The 13,119-nt window shown below is 45.1% G+C and overlaps 1 protein-coding gene across 1 annotated transcript in view; it reads right to left on the reverse strand.

The window, feature by feature from the left end:
• Nucleotides 1-13,119, reverse strand: part of scgn (secretagogin, EF-hand calcium binding protein) — a 55,982-nt gene that overhangs the window by 16,224 nt on the left and 26,639 nt on the right. The window contains exons 9-10 of the mRNA XM_067997387.1: nt 5,825-5,902; nt 3,432-3,487 (exon numbers count right to left, since the gene is read on the reverse strand). Of these exons, the coding sequence (XP_067853488.1) occupies nt 3,432-3,487; nt 5,825-5,902 (134 nt within the window). The remainder of the gene's footprint in view (nt 1-3,431; nt 3,488-5,824; nt 5,903-13,119) is intronic.

A 13,119-nucleotide genomic window follows, 5' to 3' on the forward strand; every position in this document is an offset into this window, starting at 1 on the left:
GAAGAGCCTTTCGAACCAGCGCAATCGGCAGAATCACGCAATGTCGAGCTGGGGGCATGGCAATTTTTGTGAATGGGGCCTGATTCAGGCAGTGAATCTTGAACCAGCGTAAAAGATCATGGAAAACATGAACATAAGTGCTTTTGGGCCCACCAGCCAGGTAGTGGATCTAGCCGGGTTCGGGCGGGACTCCGGAAAAAGTTATGAAAATCAGGTCCAGCAGTTAAGATCGGCCTGGTCTCCCTGTCCTCAGGCTCCCCGAGTTTACCACCCACTTCGGAGCTCGAGTGCGTCATACCCACACTCCTCCCTTTAAAATCGGGGCCAATATGTTTTAGAACCGATAAGGGGTAAGGCCATACTAGATTTAGTGATGAGTTGTGCTCCAGAAATAGCTGCGCCTCTAGCCAAGCTGTTCCAGTACAGCTACAACACTGGCATCTACCCGACAATGTGGAAAATTGCCCAGGTATGTCCTGTCCACAAAATGCAGCAAGACCTGGACAACATCCAGGCTTGGGCTGATAAGTGGTAAGTAACATTCGCACCAGATAAGTACCAGGCAATGACCATCTCCAACAAGAGAGAGTCTAACCACCTCCCCTTGACATTCAACAGCATTACCATCGCCGAATCCCCCACCATCAACATCCTGGGGGTCACCATTGACCAGAAACTTAACTGGACCAGCCATATAAATACTGTGGCTACGAGAGCAGGTCAGAGGCTGGGTATTCTGCGGCAAGTGACTCACCTCCTGACTCCCCAAAGCCTTTCCACCATCTACAAGGCACAAGTCAGGAGTGTGATGGAATACTCTCCACTTGCTTGGATGAGTGCAGCTCCAACAACACTCAAGAAGCTCGACACCATGCAAGATAAAGCAGCCCGCTTGATTGGCACCCCATCCACCACCCTAAACATTCACTCCCTTCACCACCAGCGCACAGTGGCTGCAATGTGTACCATCCACAGGAAGCACTGCAGCAACTCGCCAAGGCTTCTTCAACAGCACCTCCCAAACCCACGACCTCTCCCACCTAGAAGGACAAGAGCAGCAGGTACATGGGAACAACACCACCTCCATGGTCCCCTTCAAGTCACACACCATCCCGACTTGGAAATATATCGCCGTTCCTTCATCGTTGCTGGGTCAAAATCCTGGAACTCCCTTCCTAACAGCACTGTGGGAGAACCGTCACCACATGGACTGCAGCAGTTCAAGAAGGCTGCTCATCACCACCTTCTCAAGGGCAATTAGGGATGGGCAATAAATGCCGGCCTTGCCAGCGGCGCCCACATCCCATGAACAAATAAAAAAAGAGTAATGAACCAGACTTAGTTAACATTCTGATGGTGAGGGAACATCTTGAAAAGAGTGATTGAATTTAATGTTAAGTTTGAGAGAGAGAGATGCAAACCAAAGGCAACTTCAAAGGAATGAGAAATAATTTGTCCACAGTAAACTGGGCTAAACTGTTGATGGGTAAACCTACAGACAAACAGTGGGAAGTATTCAAAGAAGCTTTTGGTTCAATATAAAACCAGTCCATACCCCTAAAATGCAAAAGCTCCACCAAACTTGGTATTTAAGCAACCATGATCAACAAATGAAGTAAGAGACAGTATTAAGCTAACATAAATGGCTTATACAAATGCAAGGAAAAGTGGAAATCCAGCAGACTGGGAAAGCTACAAAAAGCAACAAAGGGATACAAAGAAAGTAGCATGAGGTGCAAAAAAAAGTATGAAAAAATTGCAAAGGATATCAAAGCTAACAGTAAAAATATGTATAAATATATTAGAAGAAAGAGAGTGGTAAGAGGAATATAGGCCCATTAAAGACAGATACAGGTGCAACTATAATGAACAATAAGGAAGTGGCAGATGAGCTAAAATGAATACTTTATATCCGTTTTCATAGTGGGGGAAGAGGTCAAAATTCAAGCCGTACAAGGGAACCTAAAAATAAGTCAAGGGGAGGATACTATTGGATTTAATACAAGAAAGACAAAAGTAATGGAGAAAATAATGGGACTTAAGATAGACAAATCTCCAGGACCTGATGGTTTTCACTCTAGGGTATTAAAAGACAGGTGGGGAAACTGCAGATGTGTTAATCATAATTATCCAAAGCTCTCTAGATTCAGGAATTGTTCCCAGGGGTCCCTGGCTGCGGCCTCCTGATGCTAGATCCCTACTCCCGCCCGCCGGCCAGGCTGTCAATCTGGCTGGGTGTTGAGCGGGAATCTGCATATATTTATTTAAATGAGGCCCTGTCGTTAAGATTGGCTGGGCCTCCACTTCCCCGGCCTTGCCGGGTTCATCGCCCGCACCCTACCTGTCCCCCCGTTAGTAGCGGGGCCACTATTTCCTCTGGTGAGGGAATCCAGAACAAGAAGCCACAATCTTAAAATTAGAGCTAGACCATCTAGGAGTGAAATCAGGAAGCACTTTTTCATGCAAAGGGTAGTGGAAATCTGGGATTCTCCTACCCCCAAAAGGCTGTGGACTCTGGGACTATTAAAACTTTCAAGACTGAGATTGATAGATTTTTGTTGGTAAGGGTATCAATGGATATGGAGCAAAGGCGGGGAAATAGAGATAAGATACAGATCAGCCATGATCTAATAAAATGGCGAAACAGGCTTGAGGGACTGAATGGCCTGCTCCTGTTCCTCTGTTCCTAAAGACTTCAATCATGGATTTTCGTGATATTTGGGTGTCTTTAAGTTTATAATGCTTTCGCACATTGTGACTGGACCGGATGTCCTTTTCTTCATAAATTCACACGAAAATTCCATTCATTTCTAGAAGCTGTATTGTTAATTTAGATTGCCAGCTAGTTTAAAAACTAGTTTAAATTACACAAGTGACTACCCATAATATTTCTGAGATTCAAGAATTAGAATCCAAAAATAACCTTATGGAGATTATTTACTTTAGGAAATGTAATCATAATGAATAAATATATGAACTACTCAAAATGGCACTGATTACTTAATGAAGTTTTGTTGTAATATTCCACGTCACCTTCTCCAATATTGCACATCTGCAAACATTGAAGGAACAAGTCAGTCGGTCTGTAATGTGGGGAAATGGGGGAAGGAACTTCATTTGGTGCCTTCTTAAACAAAATGAGCATGATTCCATTTTCGATCTCAGTTATGGTTATCCTAACCTTTTGAGCATGGTTCAACTTCATATACAAAAGAATAGGCCCAATTTGCACCGCATTATAGGCAGTTTTGTTCTGTGGACTTGTCTATTGGAAACAGATTGAGACTATCCAAGTTTATTTTGCATCGGACACTTAGGACCTGCATAAAGAGGAAACTTTCCACAACCAATTCTTAAGGCTCTAAAATATTCATTCAAGAGAAAACAATTCTCTGGAACAGATTTTGTACCAAGTACAGTAAGTAACAAACCGTGCCAAGTCATTGAGGTCCAGGCGGCCATCTCTGTTTTTATCAAAGATTTTCATCTGAAATAAAGCAGTAGTGAATTTTAGTAAGTGACCAAGCCATAAGATGTAGTTCCATATGTAAAAAGTGTATACTGTTACATTACTTTACTATCTCTCTAAAACAAGATAAATAGGTCAAAAAGGAGCATTAGGCTTACAGCAATAACTTGCATTTATGTAGTGCCTTTAACGTAGTAAAATGTCCCAAGGCACTTCACAAAAGCCACATAAGGAGGTATTAGGACAGGTGACCAGAAGCTTGTCAAAGAGGTAGGTTTTAAGGGGCGTCTTAAAGGAGGAGAGAGAGGCAGAGAGGTTTAGGGAGGGAATTTCAGAGCTTAGAGCCTAAATTTTATTTCTGAGAATCCTAAAAGCACTAAATAACAGATGATATAAATAGTTGTAATGCAGATCATATTGATTCATATTATTACATATTGTTTTTTTCTCAACGTCTCATTGGTTACATGCATTGTATGGTGTGCTGAGTTCACTGATCTCAGCTGGAGCAGTCAGGGGTGGGGGGCTTCAGTGCTTCTGGGCTACGCTGGGAAAAACTAATCAGTGTTCCTGCTCCTATCGCTATAACTATCCAGCGATCTCTACTGGAAAGCATGCATATGAGGTGAGGACACATCGGGCTTGGTGTATTGCCACCCAAGGGCGAATATCCTGTCAGCACTCACTGTCTAGGCTGACACTTGGAAAATGGCCACTAGGGTGAGCTACTAGAGGGTTGCTGGCACCAATTGATTTATGTCCCTAGCATGATTTGGGGCCTTCAAAAGTATTTCGAAAACATCTGTAGGTGATGGCGTAAACATCATCCCTGAAATGTATCATCAGGTTTTCATAATTTGTTAATATTTGTTTCCCCTTCTTCAATAGAGTATCTACACAAGGGCTTGTTATCCACTGATGCATTTACTTTTCGTACTACAAATATAGTCCGTAGGAAAATGGTCCAGCTGCAAATGGAACTAATACATTCTCCTGTAGGAGGTTGTCAGGAAACATCACTTAAAAAAGGCAGCTGTCTTGTCAATGTGTTTATCAAATTGTCAGTGCAGTTTATTGCTGAATTAGCAAATTATTCTCAGATTTAAATTTTTTAACTAATCCCATCATATACTTTTTGCAAATACTTTAATAGAAATATCAACAGCAATACCCATGATTAAAGGTATTTCGTAAATGGCCCAAATGTGACTGTTTATCTATCTTAATAGTTATAATGGAATGTTTTATTATTGCTTGCCCAACGATCAATGTTTCATTCCAATGTAAGCATGTAAGCTGTGTATCACACAAAATATACAGGCTCCATTAATAGCTCAATTGATTAATTCACTGCCCAGTGTAGGTCCGAGCTTACAGACCATGTGGTCCCGGGGTCAGCTCCACAGTGTGTGCTGAGTTAGCTGATCCCAGCCAGGATCGCAGTTGTGCTGCTACAACTGGCCTCAGTGAGGAAGGGGGTTAAAAAAATTCTGTTTAATAAACAAACCATAAAACTGTGATTTCTTGTGCACCGAATCCCTCATTGTTACTGCATCATCACTGGAGGCTTAGAGCACAGGCCAGGGACATCCCCAAAGTGAGGGGGGAAATTTGGAGGTTGTGTAACTCAGAATCTCTCAACAGTCTGCTCAAGAATTGAACTGGCAGAGGAACCTCCTTGTCTCCCCTCTCTGTTGTAGTGTAGGGCACCATTAAGAGGGACTAAAATTGGAGAGAATTAGGGGGTAATTTTTAATTTTAGCGGGGCAGGAGGCTGATGATAGCCAGTCCTTTATACATTCTGCCTGGTTTCCCTTTCCACTGACGTCAAAACAAAGGGAAACGGGGCAGGTTGCATAATGGGCAGCCAATCTGCTACTCCCTCATTGTCCACCCGCGCCGAAAGTGAAAATCTATCTATTTAAAACTGGCGCAAAAAAACTTTGAGGAAACAAAACCCATAGATTTAGTGGGTACCCCCATCCCCACCCCCAGCCCAACACCACTCCTAGTTGCAGGCAGACAGCTCTTTCACGGTAAAGATTTGTGCCAACATTCATTACCAGCTGAAGTGCAAATCTATAGGAGCGATCTTCAAATCCATCCCAATATACCCTCTACACAAAAAGAAAATAAACAATAATGTCCAAACGTGTTAGAACTACACCAAGTAGAACAGTCAAGACATCCTGAAAATTGGCTGCAGATAAAATGTTTGGGTTGAGACATAGGCTGCAACTATGGAATAAGTGGACTGTGAATTGTATTGCTCACATTTAAGCAAACACAGATTTAAAAAACAAATGGTTTTGTGTGGAATAGGTGCAGGTTGTAACAGATTACAGAGATGCTCACCATAGCGTCAGTGTACTCATCCAGCTTGTCATCTGGAATAATTTTCTTGTGTTGAAGGAACAGGTCTCTCAGGAAGTTCTGTTTATCACAACGGGGGTCAAAAAAAAGAGTTAATTGTCTAACTCCCAGTTAATGTACCTCTTTGTTCTCTGAAATATTGGCTTTTAATAACCAATGGAGCAAAGGAAAGCAATTTCTACTCTGGCAGATGCTAAATTTTGTTTTAATTCCTACTTCCTGTAGGAGGTTGTCAGGTAACATCACTTAAAGCCACTGCATCATCTGTCTTGTAACAGTGTTTGTCAAATTGTCAGTGCAGTTTGTTGCTGAATTAGCAAATAATGCTCAGATTTAATTAAGTCCTGTTTGACATAATGGGGGCCAAAAAAAGATTACACTCAGCTGTTTAATAAGCAGCGAATCAAAAGTACATGATCAATCCCTTTATAGGTTGGAATTCCATTATCATCCCTGTATAAACTGTTGGATTAGATTGCCTTGTTCCCTGAGATCCTATATAAGATCCCATAAACCCTTCACACTGACTATAAACCTTTCACACTGACCCATAAACCTTTCACACTGACCCATAAACCCTTCACACTGACCCATAAACCCTTCGCACTGACCCAAAAACCCTTCGCACTGACCCATAAACCCTACGCACTGACCATAATCCCGTCACACTGACCCATAAACCCGTCGCACTGACCCATAAACCTTTCACACTGACCCATAAACCCTTCACACTGACCCATAAACCCTTCGCACTGACCCATAAACCCTTCGCACTGACCCATAAACCCTTCGCACTGACCCATAAACCCTTCGCACTGACCCATAAACCCTTCGCACTGACCCATAAACCCTTCGCACTGACCCATAAACCCTTCACATTGACCATAAACCCTACGCACTGACACATAAACCGTTCGCACTGACCCAAAAGCTCACGCACTGGACCAGCCGTATAAATACTGTGGCTACAAGAGCAGGTCAGAGGCTGGGTATTCTGCAGCAAGTGACTCACCTCCTGACTGCCCAAAGCCTTTCCACCAACTACAAGGCACAAGTCAGGAGTGTGATGGAATACTCTCCACTTGCCTGGATGAGTGCAGCTCCAACAATGCTCAAGAAGCTCGACACCATCCAGGACAAAGCAGCCCGCTTGATTGGCACCCCATCCACCACCCTAAACATTCACTCCCTTCACCACTGGTGCACTGTGGCTGCAATGTCTACAATCCACAGGATGCACTGCAGCAACTCGCCAAGGCTTCTTTGACAGCATCTCTCAAACCCGCGACCTCTACCACCTAGAAGGACAAGGGCAGCAAGCACATGGGAACAACACCAACTGCACGTTCCCCTCCAAGTCACACACCATCCCGACTTGGAAATATATCGCCGTTCCTTCATCGTCGCTGGGTCAAAATCCTGGAAATCCCTTCCTAACAGCACTGTGGGAGAACCTTCACCACACGGACTGTAGCGGTCCAAGGCGGCGGCTCACCGCCACCTTCTCAAGGGCAATTAGGGATGGGCAATAAATGCTGACCTCACCAGCGATGCCCACATCCCATGAACGAATAAATAAAACCCCTACATACTGACCCATAGACCCTTCGCACTGACCCATAGACCCTTCGCACTGACCCATAGACCCTTCGCACTGACCCATAAACCCTTCGCACTGACCCATAAACCCTTCGCACTGACCCATAAACCCTTCGCACTGACACATAAACCCTTCGCACTGAGACATAAACCCTTCGCACTGACACATAAACCATTCGCACTGACCCATAAACCCTTCGCACTGACCCATAAACCCTTCGCACTGACCCATAAACCCTTCGCACTGACACATAAACCCTTCGCACTGACACATAAACCCTTCGCACTGACCCATAAACCCTTCGCACTGACACATAAACCCTTCGCACTGACCCATAAACCCTTCGCACTGACCCATAAACCCTTCGCACTGACCCATAAACCCTTCGCACTGACCCATAAACCCTTCGCACAGACACATAAACCCTTCGCACTGACACATAAACTCTTCGCACTGACACATAAACCATTCGCACTGACCCATAAACCCTTCGCACTGACCCATAAACCCTTCGCACTGACCCATAAACCCTTCGCACTGACCCATAAACCCTTCGCACTGACACATAAACCCTTCGCACTGACACATAAACCCTTCGCACTGACCCATAAACCCTTCGCACTGACACATAAACCCTTCGCACTGACCCATAAACCCTTCGCACTGACCCATAAACCCTTCGCACTGACCCATAAACCCTTCGCACAGACACATAAACCCTTCGCACTGACACATAAACCCTTCGCACTGACCCATAAACCCTTCGCACTGACCCATAAACCCTTCGCACTGACCCATAAACCCTTCGCACAGACACATAAACCCTTCGCACTGACCCATAAACCCTTCGCACAGACACATAAACCCTTCGCAATGACCCATAAACCCTTCGCACTGACACATAAACCCTTCGCACTGACCCATAAACCCTTCGCACTGACACATAAACCCTTCGCACTGACACATAAACCCTTCGCACTGACCCATAAATCCTTCGCACTGACACATAAACCCTTCGCACTGACACATAAACCCTTCGCAATGACACATAAACCCTTCGCACTGACTCATAAACCCTTCGCACTGACCCATAAACCCTTCGCACTGACTCATAAACCCTTCGCAATGACCCATGAACCCTACTCACTGGTCAGGTGGGCAGAAAAATGGCAAATGGAATTCAATCCGGAGAAGTGTGAGGTAATGCATTTGGGGAGGACAAACAAGGCAAGGAAGTACACAATAAATGGGAGGATATCGAGAGGTGTGGAGGAAGTTTATGGTCAGTGCGAAGGGTTTATGGTCAGTGCGAAGGGTTTATGGTCAATGTGAAGGGTTTATGGGTCAGTGCGAAGGGTTTATGGGTCAGTGCGAAGGGTTTATGGGTCAATGCGAAGGGTTTATGGTCAATGTGAAAGGTTTATGGGTCAGTGCGAAGGGTTTATGGTCAGTGCGAAGGGTTTATGGTCAGTGCGAAGGGTTTATGGTCAGTGCGAAGGGTTTATGGTCAGTGCGAAGGGTTTATGGGTCAGTGTGAAGGGTTTATGTGTCAGTGCGAAGGGTTTATGGGTCAGTGTGAAGGGTTTATGTGTCAGTGCGAAGGGTTTATGGTCAGTGCGAAGGGTTTATGGTCAGTGCGAAGGGTTTATGGTCAGTGCGAAGGGTTTATGGTCAGTGCATTAGGGTTTATGGTCAGTGCGAAGGGTTTATGGGTCAGTGTGAAGGGTTTATGGGTCAGTGCGAAGGGTTTATGGTCAATGTGAAGGGTTTATGGGTCAGTGTGAAGGGTTTATGGTCAGTGCATTAGGGTTTATGGTCAGTGCATTAGGGTTTATGGTCAGTGCGTTGGGTTTATGGGTCAGTGAATAGGGTTTATGGTCAGTGCGTTGGGTTTATGGGTCAGTGCATTAGGGTTTATGGGTCAGTGAATAGGGTTTATGGGTCAGTGCAAAGTGTTTATGGTCAGTGCGAAGGTTTAATGGTCAGTGCGAAGATTTCATGGGTCAGTGCGAAGGATTTATCATAGAATCTTAGAAAATTTACGGCACAGAAGGAGGCCATTCGGCCCGCCATGTCCGCGCCAGCTGAAAATGAGCCACCCAGCCTAATCCCCCTTTCCAGCACATGGTCTGTAGCCTTGTAGGTCACGGCAATTCAGGTGCACTTCCAGGTACTTTTTAAATGAGCTGAGGGTTTCTGCATCTACCACCCTCTCAGGCAGTGAGTTCCAGACCCCCACCATCCTCTGGGTGAAAAAACATTTCCTCAACTCCCCTCTCATCCTTCTAACAATCACTTTAAATCTATGCCCCCTGGTTATTGACCTCTGTGCTAAGGGAAATAGGTCCTTTCTATCCACTCTATCTAGGCCTCTAATAATTTTATTTACCTCAATTAAATCTCCCCTCAGCCTCCTCTGTTCTAAAGAGAACAACCCCAGCCTATCCAATCTTTCCTCATAGCTAATATTCTCCAGTCCTGGCAACATCCTCGTAAATCTCCTCTGTACCCTCTCTAGTACAATTACATCCTTCCTGTAATGTGGTGACCAGAACTGTACACATTAGCTGTGGCCTAACCAGTGTTCTATGCAATTCCAGCATAACCTCCCTGCTCTTATATTCTATGCTTTGGCAAATAAAGGAAAGTATTCCATATGCCTCCTTCGCTACCTTATCTACCTGTCCTGCTACCTTCAGGGATCTGTGGACATGCACTCCAAGGTCCCTCACTTCCTCCACACCTCTCGATATCCTCCCATTTATTGTGTACTCCCTTGCCTTGTTTGTCCTCCCCAAATGCATTACTTCACACTTCTCCGGATTGAATTCCATTTGCCATTATCCTGCCCACCTGACCAGACCTTTGGATCAGTGAGTAGGGTTTATGGGTCATTGCGAAGGGTTTATGGGTCAGTGCGAAGGGTTTATGTGTCAGTGCGAAGGGTTTATGGGTCAGTGCGAAGGGTTTATGTGTCAGTGCGAAGGGTTTATGGGTCAGTGCGAAGGGTTTATGGGTCAGTGCGAAGGGTTTATGGGTCAGTGCGAAGGGTTTATGGTCAGTATGTAGGGTTTTTTTTATTCGTTCATGGGATGTGGGCATCGCTGGCGAGGCCAGCATTTATTGCCCATCCCTAATTGCCCTTGAGAAGGTGGCGGTGAGCCGCCGCCTTGGACCGCTACAGTCCGTGTGGTGAAGGTTCTCCCACAGTGCTGTTAGGAAGGGAGTTCCAGGATTTTGACCCAGCGACGATGAAGGAACGGCGATATATTTCCAAGTCGGGATGGTGTGTGACTTGGAGGGGAACGTGCAGTTGGTGTTGTTCCCATGTGCTTGCTGCCCTTGTCCTTCTAGGTGGTAGAGGTCGCAGGTTTGGGAGATGCTGTCAAAGAAGCCTTGGCGAGTTGCTGCAGTGCATCCTGTGGATTGTAGACATTGCAGCCACAGTGCGCCAGTGGTGAAGGGAGTGAATGTTTAGGGTGGTGGATGGGGTGCCAATCAAGCGGGCTGCTTTGTCCTGGACGGTGTCGAGCTTCTTGAGCGTTGTTGGAGCTGCACTCATCCAGGCAAGTGGAGAGTATTCCATCACACTCCTGACTTGTGCCTTTCCACCATCTACAAGGCACAAGTGTGATGGGGAGTCAGGAGGTGAGTCACTTGCCGCAGAATACCCAGCCTCTGACCTGCTCTTGTAGCCACAGTATTTATATGGCTGGTCCAGTGCGTGAGCTTTTGGGTCAGTGCGAAGGGTTTATGGTCAATGTGAAGGGTTTATGGGTCAGTGTGAAGGGTTTATGGGTCAGTGTGAAGGGTTTATGGTCAGTGTGAAGGGTTTATGGGTCAGTGTGAAGGGTTTATGGGTCAGTGCGTTGGGTTTATGGGTCAGTGCATTAGGGTTTATGGGTCAGTGCGTAGGGTTTATGGGTCAGTGCATTAGGGTTTATGGGTCAGTGCGTAGGGTTTATGGGTCAGTGAATAGGGTTTATGGGTCAGTGCAAAGTGTTTATGGTCAGTGCGTAGGTTTAATGGTCAGTGCGAAGATTTCATGGGTCAGTGCGAAGGATTTATCATAGAAGCTTAGAAAATTTATGACACAGAAGGAGGCCATTCGGCCCGCCATGTCCGCGCCAGCTGAAAATGAGCCACCCAGCCTAATCCCCCTTTCCAGCACATGGTCCGTAGCCTTGTAGGTCACGGCAATTCAGGTGCACTTCCAGGTACTTTTTAAATGAGCTGAGAGTTTCTGCCTCTACCACCCTCTCAGGCAGTGAGTTCCAGACCCCCACCACCCTCTGGATGAAAAAACATTTCCTCAACTCCCCTCTCATCCTTCTAACAATCACTTTAAATCTATGCCCCCTGGTTATTGACCTCTGTGCTAAGGGAAATAGGTCCTTCCTATCCACTGGTCAATGTGAATGGTTTATGGGTCAGTACGAAGGGTTTATGGTCAGTGCATTAGGGTTTATGGTCAGTGCGAAGGGTTTATGGTCAATGTGAAGGGTTTATGGGTCAGTGCATAGGGTTTATGGTCAGTGCAGAGGGTTTATGTGTCAGTGCAGAGGGTTTATGTGTCAGTGCGAAGGGTTTATGGTCAGTGCGAAGGGTTTATGGGTCAGTGCGAAGGGTTTATGGGTCAGTGCGAAGGGTTTATGGGTCAGTGCGAAGGGTTTATGGGTCAGTGCATAGGGTTTATTGGTCAGTGCGAAGGGTTTATGAAATCTTGACCCATGAAATCTTCGCACTGACCATTAAACCTACGCACTGACCATAAACACTTTGCACTGACCCATAAACCCTATTCACTGACCCATAAACCCTTCGCACTGACCCATAAACCCTTCGCACTGACCCATAAACCCTTCGCACTGACCAATAAACCCTATGCACTGACCATAAACCCTTCGCACTGACCCATAAACCCTTCGCACTGACCAATAAACCCTATGCACTGACCATAAACCCTTCGCACTGACCATAAACCCTTCGCACTGACCCATAAACCCTTCGCACTGACCAATAAACCCTATGCACTGACCATAAACCCTTCGCACTGACCCATAAACCCTTCGCACTGACCAATAAACCCTATGCACTGACCATAAACCCTTCGCACTGACCATAAACCCTTCGCACTGACCCATAAACCCTATGCACTGACACATAAACCCTATGCACTGACCATAAATCCTATGCACTGACCATAAACCCTACTCACTGACCCCTAAATCTTAAGCACTGACCTTCTGCCCTACGTACTGACTGATGCTGGAGTCCAAGAGGATAGATTTATAAAAACAGCAGGATTCAACTCTCTTAAGTTTCCAACTTTCCAACAGTTTTTACTATTAAAAAAATGAATAGGTACAAATTTATGGAAGTTTGAGGAGTGGAACTGCAGATTAAATAATTTTCAAATCAAATATTTGGAAGTACATCAGTGTTGAAACTAATTAATTTTAAACTCTAAAGCCAAACATGTATGAGTCAGTTTTCTATTTTTAAATGCTTATAAGATATTTATTACATATTTAATATTTATTATATTAAAAAGTAAAAGTAAAGAATGTTGCATGCGAGAACATTAGATTGTAACTGAGGACAGGCAGTCTAGTTACAGAATTAAATTGCAAAACTGCCTGCTCTGAAAAATGAATGACTACTCCTGCAGTGTGTA

Source organism: Heptranchias perlo, chromosome 2 (assembly GCF_035084215.1).
Source record: "Heptranchias perlo isolate sHepPer1 chromosome 2, sHepPer1.hap1, whole genome shotgun sequence".
Lineage (NCBI taxonomy): Eukaryota > Metazoa > Chordata > Chondrichthyes > Hexanchiformes > Hexanchidae > Heptranchias > Heptranchias perlo.